The 27195-nt window shown below is 41.4% G+C and overlaps 1 protein-coding gene across 2 annotated transcripts in view; it reads right to left on the reverse strand.

Annotated features, from left to right (window-relative positions):
- Positions 1–23596: 23596 nt before the first annotated feature.
- Positions 23597–27195, reverse strand: part of TBX3 (T-box transcription factor 3) — a 10118-nt gene continuing 6519 nt past the window's right edge. For both annotated transcript variants that reach the window (XM_069961418.1, XM_069961419.1), the window contains exons 6-7: positions 25719–26371; positions 23597–25139 (exon numbers count right to left, since the gene is read on the reverse strand). In XM_069961418.1, coding sequence (XP_069817519.1) covers positions 24714–25139; positions 25719–26371 — 1079 coding nt within the window. In that variant the 3' untranslated portion in view covers positions 23597–24713. The remainder of the gene's footprint in view (positions 25140–25718; positions 26372–27195) is intronic.

Here is a 27195-nt window from a genome sequence, read left to right on the forward strand (position 1 = left end):
CCTCAACATGATGAAGGTAGAATGGTTAAAGCCAGAAAAAGCAGCAGTCCTTAGTCGTAGGTTTAAGACCATTTACACCCTCGTTGAAGATAGATCTAAGGAATGGAGGCCACCTCCGAAAGTGGATGTGGCAGTGGCCAAGCTCTCCAAAAGAACCCTTGTACCCTCAGATGATGGGTCCAGCTTAAGGGACCCTATAGACAGGCGTATAGAGGTCTCCTTAAAGAGAACTTACTCCGCGGCCTCAACTCAGGCTGATGTTGCTATTTCCCCGGTGGAGGTTACTCTTGCCCTCAGGAAATGGCTGATGAGGCTTCAAGAGGATATAGACTCAGGGGTAAGCAGAGATAAACTGCTATCTGGCTTTAGGCAGATAAATATGGGGATAGATTTTTTGGCAGATGCTTCCCATCAGCAGGTACGTCTCGCTGCCAGCTCTATGTCCCTTGCAACTGCTAGTCGCAGGGCGTTATGGCTGAGACTGTGGTCTGGAGACACCAACTCAAAGTATTTTCTATGCAACTTGGAGTATATTCCAGGTCGCTTGTTTGGCGAGGAGCTAGATAAATTAATGTTGGATCTATCTGATAAAAAAGGGAAATCTTTGCCCAATAATCAGAGGTCCTTTCGCAGGCCCTTTCGTGGGGAGAGAACTCCACAGAGAACACGTCAGTTCCGCTACTCCTCCAGAGGCAGAGGGTCGTACTCAGCCAGAAGAGGTAATACCAGACAGCAGCCTAAGGCCCCAGTTAAGAAGCCAGACTTCTGACTATGCAAGTCTACCTGTGGGGGGCCGCCTAACCTTTTTTGTAGATGCCTGGGATTCCGAGACCAGAGATCCTTGGGTAAAGAATGTAGTTCGGGAGGGGTACTCCCTATCTCTGGAACCATTGCCTCCGGAGATATATTTAATTTCCAGTCCACCCAGACCTCCCAAAGACGGGATTCTAGAATCAGAGATTCAAACTTTAATTTTGAAGGGTGCCTTGGAGGAAGTCGCACCCCAGGAGAGGGGAAGAGGAGTTTATTCCCGTTTTTCTTGTACCAAAGCCGTCAGGAAGGTGGAGGCTCATCATAGATTTAAGGTTTCTCAATCGGTTTATAATAAAGAAAAGGTTTCGGATGGACACTATACGTTCTGTTCAGTTTGTTTTGTTAAAAAACGATTTCCTTGCAGCACTGGATCTACAAGATGCGTATTTCCACGTTCCTATTTGGCCTCCCCACAGGAAATATCTAAGGATTGCAGTATGGATAGAAGGTTGCCTACGCCATCTTCAGTTCAAGGTCCTTCCATTCGGGATCAGTACGGCGCCCTATGTCTTCACCAAGGTGGTAGCCTCTGTAGTAGCAGAACTGAGACTCCAGGGAATCCGGGTCATTCCTTATCTGGACGATTGGCTGATCATAGCAGCCACAGAAGACCTCCTTCATACACATGTTCAGATTATTCTGCAGTTCCTTCAGTGTTTAGGATAGATTGTCAATATGGACAAATCAGATCTCACCCCATCCAGGTGCAAACCTTTTCTGGGATTCCTAGTAGACACGGTTCAGATGCAGCTGTTCCTCTCTCCTCACAGGAAACTCAGGATCAGACAAGCATGCCAGTTTCTGTCCAGACCCAGACAAGTCCCCATAAGAACAGTGATGAAATTTCTGGGTCTTCTTTCATCCACAGCAGACGCGGTACAATGGGCACTATGGCATATGCGTACTCTCTAATTGGAAATGTTGCAGGCTTGGGACAGGTCCCTTCTGTCGATCGATGCCAAGATGATGTTGTCTCCCAACAGCAGAAGATCTCTAATCTGGTGAAAGGATCTCAAGGACGGGAAAGGTTTAGAAGAACCGGATTGGATATTCCTGACCACGGACGCCTCAGGGACGGGCTGGGATGTACTGGACCTTCAAGTTTCAGGTCAGTGGACGCTAGAAGAATCCCAACTGTCCTCCAACAGTCGAGAACTCAGAGCAATAGCCTACGCCCTCCATCACTTTACTCCTTTTCTTCTCCAGAAGGCGGTGAGAGTCCGGACCGACAATACAGCATGTGTATGGTACATAAACAAACAAGGAGGTACCAGATCCAAATCCCTTCTGAAAGAAGTGGAAAGGATCTTCCACTGGGCAGAGGGGAAGATAACGAGGTTATCTGCAACCCATATCAAGGGAGACTTGAATACACTGGCGGATCGCCTGAGTCGTGGCCTAACAGTACTGGGGGAGTGGTGTCTGAACGATGCTCTTTTCAACATGTTGGTACAGAAGTCGGGTCTTCCCCAAATAGATCTAATGGCAACTCGAGCAAACACAAGACTCAGCAGGTTTTGCTCCCTATACACATCAGACAGCCCAGTGTCAGTGGATGCCATGACAATTCCATGGAGGTTCAAGTTGGCCTACATTTTTCCACCTGTAGCCATGATACCGCGAGTATTAATAAAGATCAGGCAGGACCAAGCTTCGCTTATAGCCATCATCCCGTTCTGGCCAAAGAGAGCTTGGTTCCCGGTACTCATTGCAATGAGTCAAGGGAATTATTGGAGACTACCGTCATGGCCGGACCTGATAACTCAGGGGACACATCGCTGCCAGAATCTGAAATCATTCAACTTGACAGCCTGGAAACTAGCAGGCCCTTACTAAGATCCTCAGAACTCTCGCAGTTCTACATACACTCTCTCACTCGAGAAGTGAGGCAACAAATAAATCCTTTTCGAGAATTCATAAAGTCTTCCAGAGGTGGGTGACATCTAAGAAGATTGATGCATCATTTCCTTCAATAGCCCAAATACTTGAATTTCTTCAAGATGGATTTGATAAAGGCTTAAGACCAAGCTCAATTAGAGTTCAGATTGCCGCCTTGTCCGTTTTTTTGGGGAGAAAATTACTTCAAGTTGAACAGGTAAAGGATTTCTCCAGAGCTATTGACAGGTTAAGACCTCCTTTGCTCAGACCGGTCTCTCCCTGGGATTTGTCTTTGGTCCTAAGGTCGTTGTGTACTCATCCCTTCAAACCACTGGAAGAAGCTGACCTTAAGTTCCTTACCTTTAAAGTCACATTTTTATTGGCTATCGTAACAGCCAAAAGGGTGAGTGAGCTCCAGGCTCTAGGTTCTATGGAACCATATCTCACTTTTCTCCCGGATAAGGTTTTTTTGAGGTTCCTTCCACATTTCAGACCTTGCCAATTTAAATCAACCCATCGTTATTCCTACCTTTCAGCAGACAGCAGAAGACTCAGAAGACAACTCTTCCTTGGATCTCCCTCGCTGTCTGAAGATATACCTTTCCAGAACCAAGGACTTTAGGAAGGATGAAAACCTGCTTGTGCTTTTTCACGGACGTTTCAAGGGAAAAAAGGCATCTAAACCATCCATTTCTAGATGGATCTGTGATTGCATTAGGACATGTTATTTGCTCACTGAAAACCAGATGCCAGACTTTCTACAGGCCCATTCTACAAGGGCTATTTCAACTTCGTGGGCGGAGAGATGTGCTGTTCCTATAGAGAATATTTGCTTGTCTGCCACCTGGTCCACTCCGGACACATTTATTAAACATTACCGTCTTCACTCCCTTCTCGCTAACAGAACGGCTTTTGCCAGTTCCGTTTTAAGTGCTGTAGTGTCTGAGGGCCCTCCCGATGGGGGTACTTCTCGCTAACTCCCCATCCATTGTGAGGCCAATAGGACGTAAGGGAAGTTAACATATTGTTATGTTAATGTGTTTTCCCTGAGTCCTATTGGCATCACAAGAGTCCCTACTTGTTATTGAACTGGAGGTAAGGGGGGTTTGACCATACTTATAGCCGATGAGGGGGTGGAGCTGTTTCATTCATTTATTAAAATTTCCTCTCGTCCTGCGGGTCTCACAGGTGCGGAGACACCCCATCCATTGTGATGCCAATAGGACTCAGGGAAAACACATTAACATAACAAAATGTTAACTTATTATATATTTGGTGTATAAGCTGTGAAAAAGACGGTCACATTGAAACGCGTTGCTGTACACATCTTGTGTGTTTTTTGGATGTATTCGTGTTCGTGAATAATAAAGGATCATGATTTTATGAGCTGGAGTGCTACGAGAATTCTTACATTGGACTTATGCACCTGATGTCCAGCAAGCTCCTGGACTTCGTTTGCACCGCTCTAGATCCTATGGGACACTTTCCTTTTACAAGGTATGGACCAGAATCATTAATAAGCATCATTATGGTTGAGGGGTGAACTTACTCATTTACATTTTGGATAAAATGTTAACTTAGTTGTCTTCCAGCTGTTCTTTGCATGGCCGTCTTTATTATGGGTAGAAATACCTGGCTAAGGCTATGTTCACACAACATTTTTTTCAGCTCCGTTTAAAATTACGTCTGTGATTTTGAGTCTAAAATAACAGACGTTTTTAGCAGCCTGCCTCCCCTTATTGCAATGACTGATGCCCTGGGATTACTGATTGCCCTTTGTGTGTGTCTTAATTTAAAAGTCCATTGAATTTAAAAACGGAGAAAGAGCGGTTACAAAAGAAGAACTATGTGTGAACAACTAATAAAAAACGTCCGCTGTTTGCAAAAGACGTCCGAAAATAATGTTGATGATCATTGTTTTGACGTCCGCTGCAAAAACGTCTGTTTTTCAATGCATAGTCTGCATTGGACGTCCGTCTTCCCATTGACTCCAATGCATTGCCATTGCAGTCAATCAACCCCTTAGTGACCGCTTTTCACGGCGGCCACTAATGGGCTTTATTCCGATGCGTACGCCTTTAAACGGCGTACGCATCGGAACGAACTGCCGCCCGGCGGCAGCAGTGCGTGGGAACCAGCGGTCAGTGTGACCGCTGACCCCCTCCTGTAACTGACCGGAGCAGAGGATTCTCCGCTCTGGACAGTTTAACCTGTTAAAAGCCGCTGTCAAAGCATGACAGCACATCTAACGGGTTCCGGTGTGTTCCGGACGGCGCCGCAGGTCCACTTACGTGATCAGAGGTCCCGCGGCACCGTCCGGTACCCCCGACGTCTCCATGGTAACTCCTGGGGCCTAATGAAGGCCCCCGGGCTTACCATGGATAAGCCATCCTGCTGACAGGGGTGGCTGTGCTACTGCCTGTCAGCAGGATGGTCCCATAATACAATACACTGTACTGCAGAAGCAGTGCAGTGTATTGTATTAGTAATTAAAGTGTTAGGGCCCTATTCCACCGGACGATTATCGTTCAGATTATCATTAAATCGTTCGAATCTAAACGATAATCGTTCGGTTGAAATGCAGTTAACGATTAACGACCGAACGAGAAATCGTTGAACGCTTTATAAGACCTGAACCTATTTTTATCGTTGCTCGTTCGCAAAACGTTCGCAAATCGTTCGCATTGAATAAGACATTGTTCGGTCGTTCGCAATAGATACGAACGCATTAGCGAATAAATAGCGAAGAAAAACGATCGCAATTATGATCATAAGTAACGATTATCGTTCCATGGAAATGAGTGAACGTTTTCAGGTCTTTCGCAATAGCGGTCGATTGAGATCGTTAATCGGTAACGATCATGCAAACCATAATCGTCCGGTGGAATAGGGCCCTTACACTAGTGTACAGTAATGTACACTAGTGTAAAGTGAAAAAAAAAAGTGCACCAAACACAATCCCCCCAGCCCTCCCCTCCCCCATAATAAAAATGCATTACATTCCCCTTACACTATAAAACATTACATAAAAGCGATCAAAAAAGCAAATCGTATACATATTTGGTATCGCTACGTCCGTAACAACCCAATCTCACGACACACGCTGTAAAAAAAAAAAAAAAAAAAACAGTACCAGAATAGCTGTATTTTATCAATCTGCTTTAGAAAAAACGCCATAAAAGAGATCAAAAAGTCATATACATATAAAACTTGGTATCAATAGAAACTACAGATCTTCCCGCATAATATAAACCCAAAACCAGCTCTGTCACGCAAAAGATAAGAACGCTATGGATCTTGCAATGTGGCGACAGTTTTTGTGGGTTTTGGTAATAGTTAAAAAAACCTACACAAATGTGGTATCGCCGTAACCATAGTGACCCAGAGAATACATGCATTATGTTATTAGTGACCGCCGATATGAATTTTTACGGCGATCACTAATGGGCTCTATTCTGCTGCCATCAGCTCTTTATGGCGATGGCGCACAATAGTGCAGCAGTGCCGGTAATGCCCGCAGCCCCCTCCTCTCAGCTATCGGAGGTCGCTGAGAAGTTGGGGCAGAGTGTGGGCTCAGTCCCGGCCAGTCCCCGCACTGACTATCGCCGTTATTACCAGTATAACGGCGGCCACCAGGAACGGGCATTGCATGCTTTTATGTCCTCTCACCGTTAATCCACAGTGAGAGGAGATGAATACATTTCCCCCCCCCCTGTCCCCCCCGGAATAACCTTAGTGTTCACAGTGATTAATTCCTTAGGGTACAAACACACTTGCCGCATCGGCAGCGAGTTTCTCGCTGCGTATTTGCAGCGAAACTCGCTGCGTATTCGCAGCGAAACTCGCTGAGGAACCCGGCCCTGTGTACTTAATGGCAGACAAACTCGCAGCAGGAATGTACAAAGGCCGACCCCTTAAACCCCCGCCGGAGACTATACATCACCTGGTCCCGACTATGCATCATCTGGTCCTTCGCTGATTCCCAGCACGTCCCGCTCGGCCAATCAGTGTGCTGCCCCACCGCAGCACTGATTGGCTGAACGGGCCGTGAAGACGTCAGGAGCCCGTAGCCAAGATTAGCTGGTGTATAGTCTCTGGCGGCCGGGAAGTTAATGGGGCGAGCTGCGGACAAACTCGGAGCAGGGATGTACATCCCTGCTGCGAGTTCGTCTGCCATTGAGTACACATGGCTGGGATCCTCAGTGAGTCTTGCTGCGAATACCAGCCAGAAACTCGCTGCGGATACAGCAAGTGTGTTTGTACCCTTAAAAAAAGATCAAACTCTCATTCTCTCCACTACCAGAGGTGGCGGAGAGCATGGGGCAATGATCAGGGACTAGCCGATGTGGTCCTCGTACAAGTGATCAGCGGTATATACTATATACCACTGATCACTTGTTCCAAATGCTGCAGACACTTTTTGTCCCCTGTCACCAAAAATCATTACCTGTAACCACCCCACATTACCTGTACCCACTCCGCATTACCTGTAACCACCCCAGATTACCTGTAACCACCCCAGATTATTCATAACCACTCCAGTTTACCTGTAACCGCTCAGATTACCCGTAACCACCCCAGATAGCCAGTGAACACCCCCAGATTGCCTGTAACCACCCCAGATTGCCACAGGCTACCCATAACCACTACAGATTGCCCGTAACCACCCCAGATTGCCCATACCCACCCCAGATTGCCTGTCACTCCTCCCCCAGATTGACCATCACCACCCCAGTTTGCCTGTGACCCCCCCCCCACACAGATTGCCCTGTCACCAACTCAGATAGCCAGTAAACACCCACAGATTGTTCGTTACCACCCCATATAGGCAGTAAACACCCCCAGATTGTCCGTTACCACCCCATATAGCCAGTAAACACCCCTAGATAGCCAATAAACACCCCCAGATTGCCCGTAGCCACCCCAGATTGCCCGTAACCAACCCAGATAGCCAGTAAACACCCCCAGATTGCCCATAAACACCCCAGATTGCCACAGACTGCTCGTACCACCCCAAATTGCCCATCACCACCCCAGATAGCAAGTAAACACGCCCAGGTTGCCCGTCACCACCCCAGATTACCTGTAATCTAATTTTTTAAAAAAATTTCTAGCAACTGCGCTATTCTAATAACCGATACTAGCTGCGGTTTTGCACCAGCAAAACGACGCTCCTTCCCTTCTGAGCCCTGCTGCGTGCCCATACAGTGGTTTATGCCCACATATGAGGTACCGTTGTACTCAGGAGAACCTGCTTTACAAATTTTGCAGTGCATTTTCTATCCTGTTTCTCGTGAAATTGAGAAATTTCAAACTAAACAAACATATTATTGAAAAAATTCATTTTTTTTTTCATTTTTACTTTCTAATTTTGAATCCTTTCCTCTAATACCTCTGGGGTCAAAATGCTCACTGCACCCCAAGATGACTTCTTTGAGGGGTGCCCTTTCCAAAATGGGGTGACTTTTGGGGGGGGGTTCTTCTGGGGACACTACAGGGGCGCTGCAAACGCACCCGGCGCTCAGAAACTTCTTCAGAAAAATCTGCACTGCAAATGCTAATTGCCACTCCTTCCGTTCTGAGCCCGGCTGTGTGCCCATACAGTGGTTTATGCCCACATATGGGGTACCATTGTACTCAGGAGAACCTGCATTACAGATTTGGGGGTGCGCTTTCTCTACTTTTCCTTGTGAAGCTGAGAAATTTCAAACTAAACAAACATATTATTGGAAAAATTCTAGTTTTTCATTTTCACTGTCTAATTTTGAATACTTTCCTCTAATACCTGTGGGGTCAAAATGCTCACTGCACCCCAAGATGACTTCTTTGAGGGGTGCACTTTCCAAAATGGGGTGACTTTTTGGGGGTTTCTCTTTTGCGGACACTACAGGGGCTCTGCAAACGCACCTGGCGCTCGGAAACTTGTTCAGCAAAATCTGCACTGAAAATGCTAATTGGCGCTCCCTTCCTTCTGAGCCCTGCTGTGTGCCCATACAGTGGTTTATGCCCACATATGGGGTACAGTTGTACTCAGGAGAACCTGTGTTACAGATTTTGGGGTGAGTTTTCTCTCCCTTTCCTTGTGAAGTTGAGAAATTTCAAACTAAACAAACATATTATTGAAAAAATTCTAGTTTTTCATTTTTACTGTCTAATTTTGAATACTTTCCTCTAATACCTGTGGGGTCAAAATGCTCACTGCACCTCAAGATGAATTTTTTGAGGGGTGCACTTTCCAAAATGGGGTGACTTATGGGGGGGGTTCACTCTGCTGACACTACAGGGGCACTGCAAACGCACCTGGCGCTCAGAAACTTCTACAGCAAAATCTGCACTGAAAATGCTAATTGGCGCTCCCTTCCTTCTGAGGCCTGCTGTGTGCCCATACAGTGGTTTATGCCCACATATGGGGTACCTTTCTACTCGGAAGAACCTGCGTTACAGATTTTGGCATGCCTTTTCTCTCCTGTTCCTTGTGAAATTGAGAAATTTCAAACTAAACAAACATATTATTGGAAAAATTCTAGTTTTTCATTTTTACTGTCTAATTTTAAATACTTTCCTCTAATACCTGTGGGGTCAAAATGCTCACTGCACCCCAAGACGTATTCTTTGAGGGATTAACATTCCAAAATGGGCTGACATATGGGGGGGTTTCACTCTGCTGGCACTACAGGGGCTCTGCAAACGCACCTGGCGCTTGAAAACTTGTACAGCAAAATCTGCGCTGAAAATGCTAATTGGCGCTCCTTCCCTTCTGAGCCCCGCTGTGTGCCCATACAGTGGTTTACGCCCCCATATGGGGTACCATTGTACTCAGGAGGACCTGCGTTACAAATTTTTGGGTGCTTTTTCTCTCCTGTTGCTTGTGAAAATGAGATACTTTAATCTGAACAAACATATTATTTGAAAATTTCTATTTTCCATTTTTTTCCGGCCTAATTGTGAATACTTTCCTCCAACCCTCTGTAGGGTTAAAATGCTCATTATACCCCTAGATTAATTCCTTAGGGTGTGTAGTTTCCAAAATGGGGTCATTTATGGGGTTTTCAAGTATACAAGCCTCCTAAACACAGTTTTGGAAATTTCATGAAAAATTTATAATTTGCTGATACATTTCTAAGCCCTGTAACACCCAAGAAAAGTAAAATATGTTTACAAAATTATGCCAGAATAAAGAAGGCATATTGGTGATGTGACCTAGTAACTAATTTATGTGATACGACTTTCTTTTTTTAGAAGCAGAGAATTTCAAAGTTTGTAAAGTGCCAATTTTTCTAATTTTTCATGATATTTTTATTTTTTTTACAAAAAACACAAAAGATAGTGACCAAATTTTGCCACTAATATAAAGTACCATATGTTACAAAAAAACGATCTCAGAATCGCTAGCATATGTTAAAGCATCACTGAGCTATAAGCGCATAAAGTGAGACAGGTCAGATTTTGAAAAATAAGCCTGGTCATTAAGGCTCAAATAGGCTTGGTCCCTAAGGGGTTAAATCGCGGCAAAAACGGACGTTATTTTAAATAAGAAAATCGGCCGCCTTGTCTCTATTTTTTACGTTATGTGAACATAGCCTATATCTGGCTGAACTAAGAGCATGTCCATTAATTTTACGGTCCTAAGGATTATGGCTGTAAAATGAATGTGTTCGTACACTAATGGCTGTTTTACCTTTGGGTTTATTAAACGTCAATAGTGAAAAATAAAAAGAAAATAGCCAAAGTAAAAAAAAACAGGCAAAAATATATTGTGTTCATGGCCTAAGTTGTGTGATTTGAATAATATTGGTTGGCTATTGCTTCAGAAAATACACAGAATATTCTGATGATTGATTCAGAGCTGCAGCCGGTATATATTTCAGGCAATCAAAAAAATGCATTAAAAACTCAATTCAGCTGCAACCGGAGAACACAGCCTCAGGACTCAAGCACATGATCACGTTACCCCCTCAAAGTTTTATGGAGCTGTAATACCTTCACATGTTTTTTTTTTCTGTTGAGCTTCTTATGAATGCAAAAGAAACACAATTTGACATGTTCCAATGGGCACTGTATTACAGAGGTAGAGCATTGCATATGTGCATTGTATATAATATAGAGATACTATATAGCTGTACCTTACTGACCTTTGTGTTGTCTCTGTGACCTTAAAGGGGAACTCCACATAAGGAAAAATTGTTTTCTATTAAAAGTACAATTAAGTTATATAGATGTGTCTATATAATGTATCACCATATCTGTGCGGTTCTGCCACACTGGTAGCTGATAGAAATCCAGGAAGTGAAGAAAAATGTCCTCTGTGCAATTTCACATTGTCTCCTGCTCCCACTGCTCTCTCACCTCAGGAGACAAATCTTCCATGCCTCTGTCTCTTATTGTGTGTGTTTGCGAAGATCAGGTTGATGATGCAGACAGGAGGCAGGGTGTGATGTCACAGGAGGCTTGGCTGGATCCCCCAATGCCTTGAGTGATTCACCATCTCTGATTGGCCAGAAGCAGATGTAGCACTGATTTCACTGATTGTGCAAAAGTCTGCAGTGAAATTAGGGCTGTGTTAACACATGTTGGTGTTTCATTGCAGTACTGCAGCGTGTTCACAAAAATGATGCAGCAACACAAGTAAATGATGCTAAATGGTAGAGAGGATCAGAGCCGGCATGATCATTCTTTTCGGATATGTTTTGCAAACAGTGGACATTTTTTATTAGTTTTTCACACACAGTTTTTCTTTTTCCACCGTTCTTTTTCCATTCTATGCACGGGCGGATTCCATTGTCCATCCAAAGAATGAACAGGTATAGAATAGAATTAGTTGTTCACACACAGTTTTTATTTTTTCACTATTCCTTCTCCGTTTTTACTATTCAATTCAATGGACTTTTCAATTAAGACAGAGCCAAAGGCCAATTAGTAAGCCCAAACTAGAATAATGTACCAACAGCCGTCATTTTAGACGAAGCTGAAAAAAATTGTGTGAACATAGCCTAACACTTCTCTAGCCGCAGGGAGTCAAATGCTGAACATTCAAGTTTGGAGAAGTTGCTGAACAAGAGGAGCTCGGCAAGTCCGCTTAACACTACAAGACATTACAATTTAGACACTGCGGAAGGTCTTTATATTGACAACATATTACTTATGTGGAACCGAGAGAGATGGGGGGGGACATTTGTCCTTCTCTCTGTCACTTTGAGTAAATACTACCCATTGTATAGTGGGAACAATTCACTAGACTTGCAATTTTAAAATGTATTTTCCTATATTTCAGCTTTTCACATGGACATGAAGAAGTGACTGTTCACTTTCTGCCCAGTATACCCCAACCTTTTACAGTTGTTCCCTATACATATTATCTTAAAAAACAAGATTTCAGATTTGTATGCTATGCTACATCTTTATGCTATTTATGGCGTAAAAAAAAATGACTCAAAATACTGTGGCCCAGATTTACTATTGTCTGCTGGGAGTCCGTCATGCTGACTGTATGTGACTTCTATTTTCCCATAGTACTTAAAGCATATTGCCAACCAGGATCAGACACACGGGAAGGTTCTTCTATTCTAACTGGCAATGTGCAAAACGACGCATCTTTAGCTGCTCAGTGTGAACAAGCAGACAGATGCAATCAAATAAAAAAACGAACATTTATTAAAAACACAATGGGGGAAATTTATCAAGGGCTTAGTGCCTATTTTTAGGTGAATATTTGTATATTTTACCCATTTTTGGTCTAAGTTCTATTTATGAACCAATATTCAATGGGTGAATATTTATTAGATGCAATTTTGAGTTTTCACCCAAATGTTTGCATCATCCGGGATTACTTTTTAAAAAGTCGCACAAATAGGTGCAGGCCTACGTCAGGTCAATACCAGGTGAATATGGTTGTGCGGTTTTTATATTTTTGCGACTTTTTACTTAGATACATTGACTATGGCAGTGTTACTTTTTAATAAAGTAGTCACCAGATATTGAAACAAAATATACATCAATCCCCATTAGAATAGTCACATACATTATACCCCTTAGTAAATGTCCCCCAAAGAGTTTTGGCTCCTACAATATCTTGGAGCCTTCCTCGGGTTTTGGATACCTGAGGAATTCTCCAAGAGATTGTAGGAGCCAAAACGGTTCTGGTTGGGGATATCCTTTGCATGCTGCACACTCCGGCTGTATACCACCAGTGGTCCTCTGAGAGATGCTCCATTTCTTCAGACAAACGCTACATAGAGTTGTTCCTATGTCATTGCACAACCCCAAATATTGCATCCCCCCATCTTCTTTTTATCTATAGCATTTACTAATTTTATTCTTGTTAAATCCTTGCACATTTGCAAAGGGCTTACTAATTTTTGCTTCTTTGTACGTGTGTGTGTGTGTGTGTAGATCGCAGAAGAAATAAATCGAGAACCACCAATTGGATTAGTAAATTCTTCTGAATGATATAATAATTTCAAGCCATATCCTCTTTTCAGGAAGAAATCCCAAACATGAAGTGGTTGAAAATGTGTTTCCCAAAAATTGTACAGGAATACTATATGACATGTACCTGCCATGTGTCAAACTTTGGCACTGGAAGGTTTGCAAGGTCCCCGTAAATCTTTTGCTTTTGTCAGCTGTGCCAGTGTTCGTTCATTTAGGGCCAGACCTAAAATCATTGTTCCCCCACCGTGCATCGCGGCGGGCGACCAACGATTTAACAAGCAGCATCATACATTACCTGTCAGGTCTTCTCCGCGCTGTCTTCATCCCCGGGTCCCGCGCTCTCTATCTTCAGAATGGCCGGTCAGCTGACGGAGCGCTCAGCCAATCACAGGCCGGGACCGCGGCCTGTGATTGGCTGAGTGTGGCCTGTCAGCTGACCGGCCATTCTGAAGATAGAGCGCGCGGGACCCGGGGATGAAGACAGCGCGGAGAAGACCTGACAGGTAATGTATGCTGCAAGGGCTGCAAGGACATCGGTAACGATGTCCTTGCAGCCCTCGCTCAACGATCATCGGGCCGTGGAATAGGCCCAGTAAACGAGTTTACATCGTTGATCGGGCCCTCCTCGGCCCGTGGAATAGGACCCTTAGGGCCATATTACACAGGGCAATTATGTGCCCAGCCAGGCAGAATCAGGCAGATAACATCTGTGTAATAAAAACAAAGATCAGCCAAGGAGCACATAATCGGCTGATCACTGTCTTTTAAATTTTCTATATACTGAATCATCCATCAGGCCATTCATTACTATTACTATTAGATTCAGTATATAGAAAAAAAAATAAACATGTACGCTTACCTGTCCATGCTCCCCCGGTATCCTGCTGGCTTGTCTCTACTTCACCTTAGTGTAGTGTAAGTGGCAGATGCAGTGATTGGGGACCCAGAAACAAGCCAGGAGGACATTGGGGGAGCGTGGACAGGTAAGCGTGAATATTTATAATAATAATATTTATTTGTATAGCACCAACAGATTCTACAGCGCTTTATTATTTTGTATACATGCCAGAATACCCTAGCAAAGGCTCCACGGACATCAATAACAATGTCCGTGCAGCCCTTGCTAAATTATAATTGAGCTGTGTGATAGGCTAAGTAAGCAAGCGCCGATCTAGCAGATTGATGCTCGCTTACTCTTCTAATCAGGACATTAATCATGCTCCTTATGGTGCGTTTAGACAGACAGACAGATTTCTGAAGCCAAAGCCATAAATGGATTGGAAAAGAGGAGAAACCTCAGTCATTCCTCTATGACATGTTCCCAGTTTATAGCCTGTTCCTGGCCTTGGCTTCAAAAATCTGTCAGATAAATCTGTCTGTGTAAACGCACCATGAGGTTATGTTCACAGGCTGGAAGAGACCGGCCGTTCTGTGACCCGGCTGTGTCACGGAACGGCCAGTCTCTGCAAAGATCATCCCGGCCGGTACTGAAGTGTTCTGATGCGGGCGCATCAGCGCGCGCCCACATCAGAACTCCCCATAGCGCACAATGAAGCAAGCGGCTGGAGCCACTCGCTTCATTGTGTGAACTGGCAGGGTTTCCTACGGCGAATTGCGGACACAGAAAACTGACATGTCAGTTCTTTGCGGCGTCGCACAAGATCCCGGCTGGAGCGTATACGCTCAGGCCGGGATCCCATAGAAGGAGAGGCAGTGTTCCACAACGTACAAAGTACGCCCATTGTTGCCGATGGCAACAACAGCCGTACTTTTACGTAGTATGAACATAGCTTTAGACTAGAATGCTGAACTAGACAGGTCCTAGTTATCTCTCCCAATGTATTTCAATTATAAAGTTGCAGTTTTTGCTGTTGATCCATAGCAGATCTGCAGCAACATCCTCTTAACCTCCAGATTTAATGCAAGTTTCAACTTTCCCTTAAAGTTGAATTCACATTTTTCATGTGATCCAGATTTTTTAAAATCTCTTTCTGTAAGGCTGGAATCACACACAGTATTTTTTTTTAACTGCCCGTGCAGTTTTTATGCCCTAACCAGGAGTGGATCCAACATATGTGGGTTTTACGAAGAAAATCCACACGGATGTGCCCATACCTTACACATTTACACACAATTTTCCGATTTTTGTCAAGTACTTTAGTGAAGACTATAAAAAATAAAAATGCTGCACTTGGGGGGAAACACACCATTGACCACCGAAACACCACAAAAATGTCCTTTGTTTTTTAAATAATGCTGTGAAAAACAGAAATGAAAATGATTCAGAAAACATAACAACTGCATCCACTTCTGGTTTATTCTCGAAAAATTCATAAACAATTGCAGTGGTGTTCTTTCAAAAATTATTAGTGAGAGTCCTCCCTCAGGCTATGTTCACACAACGTTCTTTTAAAGTAAAGAACGGACACTGATTGCCTCAAGTCATTGCCTGAAGTCAATGCAATGCCGCCTGCTGTGTTCTCACATCATTATTCTAATCCCCGATCTTTAGAACAGGCGCTAGAATAATGTGCCTGTCAATTATTTCCGGACGCTGTTCACTGAACAACGTCCGGAAACATCAGCGGTTCACACAACGCAATGTGCAGCGGCGGCCGCACATTGCATTGGAGTGAATGGCTAATTGATTTGCTGGCACAGCCGCCGGTGCCCGCAAATCAATTGGGAAAAAAGAACGTGCCTGCAGCTAATACGGAGGTATCGGCTGCAGGAACGGGCTGAGTGCAGCCCGACGGCCGGCTGTTTAACAGCATCCGTTGCTATGCAACGGACGCTGTTAAACGTTGTTTGAACCTAGCCATAGGCTTCCTTGAGACCCAAATTTTGCATCATGTGTTTTTATGTTTATAGGCTGGAAAAAAAATTCTTATTTTAGTGTAAATTAGTATAGGTGTTTTTATCTCTGTCCTTTTATACCTTTTTTTTTTTTTTTACAGAATTTAAGAATTGGAGAAAAAAAACTACAGAAAAAAATGCTAATATGTGTAAAGATATTATGGTTTTTTTTTCTGGTGTTTCCTTAGGAGAATGCAGTTATAAAGAAAAAAAAAAGTGCCATAGACTAATTTTTATTTCTTTTTTTAATGAATACTCTCTAGAAAAATCACACGTTTTAGACTGAATAGTAAATGTTCCCCATGGTGTGAAAATAGTCTTAAGCTTTGGTGTAGTTATGTTAGATCAAAAAAAGTGTGGAGGTGTTCCTAAGTGTTCCTTAGGTGTAACACCTCCATCTTTTTGCACTCAGCATTCCCATCCAGATTAGTTCTAGATTGCAGGACAAATATGAACCCAGCCAAGGATAACACAGGTGTTATTCATTTGTATATGATGTATAGTTACTGTTTGTGCAGCAGAATGAAACTTAATGACAGCCATATTAATAAGTTGTCCCTATCTAGGACGGCTCAGAACTGCTAAATTACATTTTCACCAGCAGATGGCGCCCGCTGAACGTGGTTTTAAAGCCAAATCGTTTCCTGCATCTGTTTTCTAATCTAGAGACTTTTAGGCAGGTGAACAATCAGATTATATCGTTACTCTCAGTAAACTTTAGTATTGTTTGAAGGAGCTATTAACCATGTGTTTATAACCATTTATAGTTAAATATATAGTTAAATTTATATGAACTTATAGCTTTCCTTCAATTGATAAGAAGCCCTGCGTTTCATCATATGATAAGAAAAAGGATAGATAGATAGATAGATAGATAGATAGATAGATAGATAGATAGATAGATAGATAGATAGATAGATAGGAGATAGATAGATAGATAGATAGATAGATAGATAGGTAGATAGATAGGGGATAGATAGATAGATAGATAGATAGATAGATAGATAGATAGATAGATAGATAGATAATGATATCGATTCAGATAGAAAGATATTAGATCGATAAGATAGATATCTCCATACTTTAGTATTCTGTTCCTAATAACATTGTTAATAGTATTATTAGTTGTTAATAGTAACTAGAAATAATATTCCCTGAATATGGGTGATCTGCCCAATAATTTTAGACAAAGTACAGGTAAATCTGCTGGCTACAACCTTAAATTCCTCTATTAGAAACGCAGAGATCCATGATATTTTTTAGAAGTCGAACGAAAATATTTTGAGTGAAGAAATTAAAAAAAAAACACAATGCGAGGAACTCTAATTAAGTAAACGACGTCATTTACATGTCTTTTTTTTCTAGAAGTAAATACGGTAAATGCGCTACTATCACAATAATACTACTAGCAGCAATAATATTAATAGTAACAGTAATATCCATAATAAACTCATCGACCTCATGCTGTTTTGTTTTTTACTATAACGTCAGTATTTTTCTGTATTTTTTCACTACTACTGAACCTATTTACAGCGACTTTTGTAAAATCTCGGCTCTATCAGCACTTTAGTACATTCCCCCCACCCCCTCTATAGGGATTGTATATGCAATGGACAGGATAGCCCAGCACAGACTGTGTACTTAACTCCTGTGTCTTAGAAGTTTCCATTATGGACAGAGTATTTACAGTAGCATCTTTACCCTGAAATGTCGCTTGACAGTAAGTTCCTGTGAGCAAACAGTCAGCAGAGGAGCCCAGCCATATGACACACAGCAGGGCACCCAACACACTGGAGGTGCTAGAGGTGTCATGCAGCACTGCACTCCAGACTTTACATTTCCTGGGACACAAGGACACCAGACATGAGTGGAAAGATCAATTGTAGATGTGCAGCCCTCCCAGCAAGCCATCCCATGTGTGCCCCTCCACATCCACAGACAGGGGGCTCAGGACAAGTCATGGGGGCAGATTACATTACAGGCTGGAGAGATCAGTGTCGCTTCATTATTTAATAAGGAAATAAGCCAGACTCTTTCCCCTTCAAGTATAACCAGAAATAATAATCATAATGCAAAAAAAAAAAAAAAGAATTCCATGGGAAGTATGAGGCAGAGGGAAGGATAATGTGTCGCAGGCCAATGCACAGAGGGAATTTATTGTAGTTTCTGAATCATAAGCAGCATGGAGAGGGATTCTGCTTTCTTTTAAGATTTTCTGATCACAGTGACTTCCCTCCTTGCAGGAAAAGAGGAAATAAAAAAAAGCTTTAAGTATTACATTTACTATTGGTATACATAGTAATCTCGCCATTGAAATAAAAAAAAAAATATATAAGATAGAGGTTTGGACTTTATTGTGTGTTCTGTCGAGGATGATGATGATGAAGTGGTAGTCAGCAGACGTCTGGGAGCAGATATGGAGCTGTCTCCTCTGTCACTGGGCAGGGTGAGTGGTATTTCAGGTAGTTGTTGTATCTCCAGTGAGATGTTATCTGGCCGGGATTATTGTCCAGCAGCGTCAGCCGGCAGCAGCATTGCTATCCGCCGCACAGGAGCCGCCCGGAGAGCTCGAGCTGCTGCTGTCTGGCCAGGCTCCGGCTCCATATCTCTGCCATCTACCCCACAGCTCACACTCATCCATCTAGTATACAAGATTGATGGCCGGGACGACGATGATGATGATGATGAGTACTCTCTCCTGCCCTGTACAGACCTCTTCTCCATCCACCAGTTATTATGTTATGTACTGTCTGCCCTAATATTCTGTACTAACCGGGGTCACATCAGCGTGGCCGTGCTTATTTATCTGCGTGTGTGTGTGTGTGTGTGTATGTGTGTGTGTGTATGTGTGTGTGTGTGTGTGTAAATATAAATATATATATATATATATAGTTTATTTTGTGTTTATGTGTGTCATGATATGCTGTAAAGCCATATAAAAGTCCATGCAGTGTAAATTCAATAATATTAAAAAAAAAATAACATAAAAATGTATACACTCATTGATTGTAAATTTGTGAAAGAGTACTGTGTGGACGTGCTGTATATGTATAAAGAGAGACAGAGAGAGAGAGTAAATCGCAACTATATTATATATAAGGTTACAATATAGCCAATACAGTAAAATAGGACGTGCTTATGTTCAGTTTAAAAGGATACTATACAACTGTACTTCACACACATATATATATATATATATATATATATATATATATATATATATATATATAATTAGTTTCTACCAGTTAATAAATGGCAGGAATACACCTTTATTGATTGAAGGCTGTATACAGTTCCCATAAATTACACAGTGAATGTGACTATCATCTCGCTAATTATAAATCATCAATTAATTCTGCCATATTGTGCTCCCTATAAGTAATACGGGAGGGGGAGCCGCCACTGCGACCTTGGGGAAGGTCAGAAAGTGCACAAGGAATGGGGACCCCAGCCTGCCGACTACAGGAGCCAGGGAGTGTATGCGCGGGATGATCTACACAGAATACATGAGGATATATATATATATATATATATATATATATATATATATATATATATATCTCTTAGGCACAAGTTGCACAGGTGGCATTTGTAAATCTGTACAGCTTTTACCGATCACCAATATACATAAATCTGGTAAGACATTCTCTGTATTGTGTATTCAAATGTAATTATTTCTATGTTGAATGTTTCCATGTGAGATATATGATCGATGGACATGTTTTTTATTATTATTATTATTATTATTATTATTATTATTATTATTATTATTATTATTATTACATTTTTGCATCGAACAAGCTGATGTGATCACCTTCGTACATATCATTTATTCACAAATATGTAACTTATTTCATAAAACTGTCAGAGTTTTAACATTTATAACTAGTGAAAAAAAACTATTCTCTAAACTCTACCAAATTGTAGGATTCACATTTATTCACCCCCCAAAAATGTCTTGTTACTCACCAGATGAGTTTTCCTGCATATTTATTAATCTGGATAGATGATAGATAGTAGATAGATAGATAGATAGATAGATAGATAGATAGATAGTAGATAGATAGATATGCCTGATGTTTTGTTCTATAAATATAAACCTAAATTTGTGAGTTGGTGTCAGATTGTTACTTGTTTGTTTGTTTGTTTGTTTGTTTGGTGGCTGTTACTAAATGTATCCAGACGCTAAAGGAAACCAAAGAGCAATGTTGAGCCAGACAGATCTGTGGCAGTTCTCCAGGAGACCACAAGGTGGCAGTCAGGGACAGTTCATCTGCACATAATCCTCCCCTGCAGCTTTCAACAAGATGAAGAGCCATAAAATGATTGGGGATATCAAGCAAGGCGCCAGGTGAGTAATACACTGGATAATCCAGAGATATGACTCGCTTCCCTCCTATCCACCAGCGCCACAATAGTTACTCATTAACGTTACTATATACAAATAGGATGCAGGGAAGACCAGTTTGGAGCCAGCCTCTACCTGTAGGGCACTGTCCCAAGTAAATATTTGTTTTTATTTAACCTTTTCCACGCTGGAAGAAGAAGAAAACCTTTTCTTCTTTTGCTGTCGATTGCAGATCAGTCATTGTGAATGTAACTAGGATCAAACCTGTGTGTTCTCTATTCTTCTGTATATCTCTATATCCACTCTGGGGTGATGTGTTGCATATTTCTATGTGTGTCTATGTCAAGCTGTCTGTTTATGTGTATAGGCTAGTTTTGTGAATGACACATGTGACCCAGCTGTGATCAGATCGAATAGATCAATAGGTAATCAGGCAGTGTTATTATGAGGCAGTATATATAGTACCACGTCCTGGCTCCAGGCTGAGGTGTGGTGGGAAGAGCTGTGGGTGATTCAGGTATTACACTATGGAGATTGGCCACTAATGTGGCTGGGGTTGTTTTATGCTTCCTACATCAAGGCAATAAAGGTTCCCAAAGCCCATATAGTAATTGTTACCTTCACCTATCTCTCTTAAACATCACTAACATGACGTACTACTACGTCTGAATATAAAAAAAAAGTACTCTTTAAAGTGATCCTGATGCTGCTTTTCTTTACTATTCAGTTTATATCGAAAATAAGAACTCCACTTATTATTTTGTAGATACTGATTTTTGCAGTTCTGTGATTAAATCGTGTACTAATAATAATAATAATAATAATCGTGTCAATCGATAATATATCTCACATTAAAAAATTAATATATATATATATAATTATTATATTTATTTATTATTTAATTATTAATATATATAATAAATTATTACATATATACATTTAATAGAGGTAGATATAGAGTGAGTGTGTGTAAATATATATATATATATATATATATATTAGTTTTATTAGTATATAGTTTGTGTGATAATAAGATAATAGAGAATATGAGAAATGCATAAATGTACACATCAGAGACAAACCGAAATGATACTATATTGATTCATAGATAGAATTATATGTAATACATACACATAAAGAGTAGATGAATACTAATATAAAAATGAACAATGGCCTAATCTGATAACGACCTGGAAAAATAAATAAATAAAATATAATATTATCTTGTAATGAGGCAAATTAATAATTGCATAATATATTAGGATGTGGGAAGACTAACTTTGGAATTTAAAAAATAAATGGAATTGGTGCAAATCAGAAATGGAATTATTCCGTATTGGAAATAATTCTATAGAAAGGGTCTGATGGCATGTATGTATATATAATAATAGCTGTAGGGAAATGAGTGGTGTGTGGTAATTTCTCTGTGACTGGGAGAGGAGATATCAGCTCTTCTGTTACATTGCTATCGATAAGTAAGCCTGCAGCTCTGTGTTCTTAATAAACCGGTTACGAGGAAGAAATAAAATCGGAATTCTTCATCTGATTGTTATTTATAGTCTGGCAGCAGTGTGCTCCATCCCAGCCAAATCCTACTTTTCTGAACAAGAATATTGAGGTCACCTGCTGAACACACAGGACAAGGAGCCTGCCCAGTGTACAAGGAGCCTGCCCAGTGTACGAGGAGCCTGCCCAGTGTACGAGGAGCCTGCCCAGTGTACAAGGAGCCTGCCCAGTGTACAAGGAGCCTGCCCAGTGTACGAGGAGCCTGCCCAGTGTACGAGGAGCCTGCCCAGTGTACAAGGAGCCTGCCCAGTGTACAAGGAGCCTGCCCAGTGTACGAGGAGCCTGCCCAGTGTACGAGGAGCCTGCCCAGTGTACAAGGAGCCTGCCCAGTGTACGAGGAGCCTGCCCAGTGTACAAGGAGCCTGCCCAGTGTACGAGGAGCCTGCCCAGTGTACGAGGAGCCTGCCCAGTGTACGAGGAGCCTGCCCAGTGTACGAGGAGCCTGCCCAGTGTACGAGGAGCCTGCCCAGTGTACGAGGAGCCTGCCCAGTGTACAAGGAGAGTGCACTGGAGAGAGCTGGCAGGTGCCCATTATTACTGGGGAGAGATCCCATGCTACTCCTCATCACAACTACAAGTTACATACAGCAGCTGCCGAGATGGCCCCAACCTACAGAATTACAGCCCACTGTCCTATATTAACATTCATACGGGGTCCTGGAACTATTACAAAGTATCTCTATGCTGGATATCTATCAATGTGTCTGTCTGCCTGCCTGCCTATCTATCTATCTATCTATCTATCTATCTATCTATCTATCTATCTATCTATCTCCTATCTATCTATCTATCTATCTCCTATCTATCTATCTATCTATCTCCTATCTATCTATCTATCTCCTATCTATCTATCTATCTATCTATTTATCTCCTATCTATCTATCTATCTATCTATCTATCTATCTATCTATTACATCTAACTACATCTATAACTACATGCATACAATTCACTACATACATACATCTAAATACATGCATACAATTCACTGCATGCATACAATTTAATACATTTACATAAATCTAACTATATGCATACAATTCACTACATACTGTACATACATACATCTAACTACATCTATCTAACTATATGCATACAATTCACTACATACTGTACATACATACATACATACATACATACATCTAACTACATCTATCTAACTACATGCATACAATTGACTACTTAAATAAATACATACATACATACATTTAACTACATCTAACTACATGCATACAATTCAATACACACATACATACATACATACACAAATACCATACATACATCTAACTACATGCATGCAATTGGCTACATACATACATACATACATACATACATACATACATTTAACTACATCTATCTAACTACATGCATACAATTCAATACACATATACATACATACATACATACATACATACATAAATACCATACATACATCTAACTACATGCATACAATTCACTACATACATACATACATCTAACTACATCTATCTAACTACATACATACATACATATAATTACATGCATACAATTCACTGGAAGGGGGTGCACGTGGATAGATTACAGAGGTAGATTAATATTAGTATAAATAATAGTGTGTGTGTGTGTGTGTGTGTGTGTGTGTGTGTGTGTGTGTGTGTTTGGGGTATGGGGGGGGGGGGAGTGAGCTCTCTTCATTTCCATCAAATAAAAAAACAGAATAAGCCAAATGGTACAATTCAATAAAAAATTTATTGAAAGTTGTAGAGACTTTGAAAATAAGGAAATACAAGGGGAACAATATCTATGAAACATTCATTACATCGTGTAGATATATATATGCATGTATGTATTTATACCTTCATATATTATTGGGGAGGAAATAATGTACACAGACCAGCAGGGCACTGGGGGGACTGGGACATAGAAGAAGAATTTCTGGTGAAATGTTCCAAGGTGAGATTTGGGGGTCTCCCTGGCTGTGTGCCTTCCCTCCATTATACAAGGATAAGGACACCAGCAGGGCTCAGCATCTCTGCCCCTCAATCATTATCTATGGGGATTTACTTCTCTAATGATGAAATGGGTTTCATGTTTTGACCCTTCTGTGCCATGCCACGTTTTTTTTTATGCTTTTTCGTTTGGCACCTAATAGGTTAACACACACAGGCGAAAAATAAAGACAATAATCGAGCATTATTTACAGAACTATGTACAATTGAAATAAATTATTGTTTAATAATCAGAATATATTTTATTCTGATCTATTTACACGAGATATCAAATAATTACATAAATACTTTTCTGTTTTCTACACTTTTCTCTCCTTTTAGCAATGGTAGGGACATATATATATATATATATATATATATATATATATATATATATATATATATATACATCCAGAACACTACTTTTTACTCAGGGCACTTGGAGCAAAATGGTTATTCGCATGCAAATGCTCATTCTGCAACCCAAAAAAAACCTGAACAAAAAAAAATGCTAGGAAAAAATGTTATAAATGAAGACTGGAGAAGGGCCAGATCTATGCAAAAATGACATTTTCAAGTTTTAATCTGCATTGAGTTATCTAATCTACTCATCCCCTCTTAGATACACACATGCATTGGTTGTAAGGGGCTGAATAGTGATAGAGTATATGTTGATATTGGCATTATCACCTGGGTAGCAGCTTACAAGCATAGCCCCCTGTCTGCTCAGTGTTGGGGCTTATGAACACACTGGTGGTCACTGGGGGAGATTTATCTCCCCCAGTAGCAGTGACTACAGGAGCTTGTGGAACATACAAAGTGCAATGAGAGTTTGGAATGAGCTGGGCATGCCTGGCTGTCAGGGGGAGCCGCTCCTCGATCTGTCCTGCTTGGAATCCAGTCCACTGACCAGGCGCTGGATATTCTGCAGTTCACTGCTGGGCTCCTTCTCTGCACACAGTTTGGGGGATAAGGAGACCGATCCAGAGGACAGGGTTGATGATCTGCTAGTTAATTCAGAGTCCAGGGCTGCAGAGGCCGGGCTGGGCACCAGACTAGGGGCTTTCCCGTCCAGGGTGCCATTGGGTAAGGTATGGAGAGCAGTGGTCAGCAGGCTGCCACTCTCAGGCATGGGCACAGGGAAGGAGTAGGGGTTATACCTCATCCTGGGGCGCACAGCGTTCAGGAAAGGGTGTCTGTGCACAGCAGAGGAGGCTGCAGCAGCTGCAGCCATGTATGTGTACGGATAGGAGAAGAGCCCTCCAAAGGGAGACATAGCCAGACCCTGGAAGATAGAAAACAATCATCACATCATCATCTGCTAGGAATATCAGACATTCTCTATGGTAATAACATCCACACAGAAATGCACAGACTATACATGGGATGCATATAAAATGCAACTATAATTTAATAAATAAATAATATATAATGCACAGACTATACATGGGATGTAAATAAAATGCAACAATAAATAAATTAATAAATAAATTAAATAATATATAATGCACAGACTATAGATGGGATGCAAATAAAATGCAACAATAAATTAATGAATAAATTAAATAATATATAATTCACGACATCTACAACATAAAACACACAAGGAGATGAAGGAGAAGAGGTCAGGATGGAGGAGAATTCTCAAACTCAAGGACAAGGTTAGCATAGTTAATAATTGTGAAGGGGATAGGTGGTGCACATGCATGCACTCTCTATAACCAGCCTCAGATTATTAAACATTTGTCTATATAAAATGTACATTTGAATGTAATGTTGATTAATGCACATAGTCTGGGTATGACCCTCTATAGAGAGCATTAAGGTGGCGCCACCTAAGTGAAGTGATGCATGACTCATTTACCTGAGAGGCGAGGACATGCTGCTGGAGGTGGAAAGGTAAAGAGGAGGCCCCTGCTAGTCCTTGAGATGAAGAGGCAATCCCTGTAGAGTCTATGCTGTTAACGCCAGATGCAGCTCCTGAGACTGTGGCCAGTAATGGACTCATACCAGTTGCCATGCTGGAAAACGCCCCTCCCATAGCAAACTGGCTGGGGTGAAGAAGCAATGGGTGTGAAGCCCCCAAGGGGTTAAAGAACTGCTGCCCAGTCAAACCAGGGGGGAATCCTAGATTCTGTAAATGGCTTTGGGTCAGAGGGTGAGAGCTACTATCTGTCTGTACAGTGAGTGGTGGATAGTGCTCCTTCGAGGGTTTGGGCTCGTCCAGTTTATGTGAGTCCCTGTTTGGAGTCTTTAGGTCCTCCACACTCAGGACTCTGCTACTGGAGGAGATCTGCCCGGGACTGTTCCTAGAATCTGGAGAACTTTTCCCAGTCCTCAAACTCTGCTCCCTGCCTCTGCTGCCCAAGTCCGAGGGTAACAGAGGGGGCTTGGAGGGGCTCCTCATCTCCTTAGAGTGGTCACCAGTGGTCGTGGAGATTTTGGCGGAGTCCCCGGTGTCTGGTGGGGATTCATCTTTAATATCATCGTCACTGTCCCCTTCACTGTCACAAAGACCTAAAAAAACAAGCAGATCACATCCTTAGTACTGCGACTTTATTCTTCCAAGTCATAACAGTATAGTATAGTGATAAAGTATAGCCCCAGAAAGTGAGCCAGCATGTATACGGTCTAAAGTACCTAATACTAGTGTATCTCATAGAACAATTAGTCTGAAACACAACAAATGTCTGTATAAAAATACAGGAATGTAGGGAAAAAATACAATAGAGTCATAACGTGTGTGTGTGTGTGTGTGTGTTTAATATATATATATATATATATATATATATATATATATATATATATAGGAACACTGGCTTTGGGATAACTCTTTTGGGACATGCAACATTTACTTTTAGTACACTTTATTTTTTAATATATATAAATAAACATATATATTACTATATATATATATAGAAAAAAAAATATATATATATATAGTATGAATACACGTGTGTAAATGGAATGAATACACGTGTGTCAAGCAAAGTGTACTGCAAGTACTACATATATGTTATGGTCATATATGTAACATGTCCCAAAGATATATATATATATATATATATATATATATATATATATATATATATATATATATATTTAATTTAGTTTATATTTAACTTATTTACTAATTTAACGTTTGCATTTTTTTTAATTTTACATTGATTGCTCTAATTAAAAGATTTTCAGCAGTCAAGGGGTTACTAAGCCAGAAGCCCCCCCCCCCCCCCCCCCCCCCCCCAACCCGACCCTGTTCTTGCCCTTTCCTGTAGCCCAGAGAGCCCCCATTGAAGCCACTAGAAGTTGGGATTAGTGCAGGGCAGACTGTGGCACCGTGC

The sequence above is a fragment of the Dendropsophus ebraccatus genome, chromosome 3 (genome assembly GCF_027789765.1).
Source record: "Dendropsophus ebraccatus isolate aDenEbr1 chromosome 3, aDenEbr1.pat, whole genome shotgun sequence".
In the NCBI taxonomy this organism is placed as follows: Eukaryota; Metazoa; Chordata; class Amphibia; order Anura; family Hylidae; genus Dendropsophus; species Dendropsophus ebraccatus.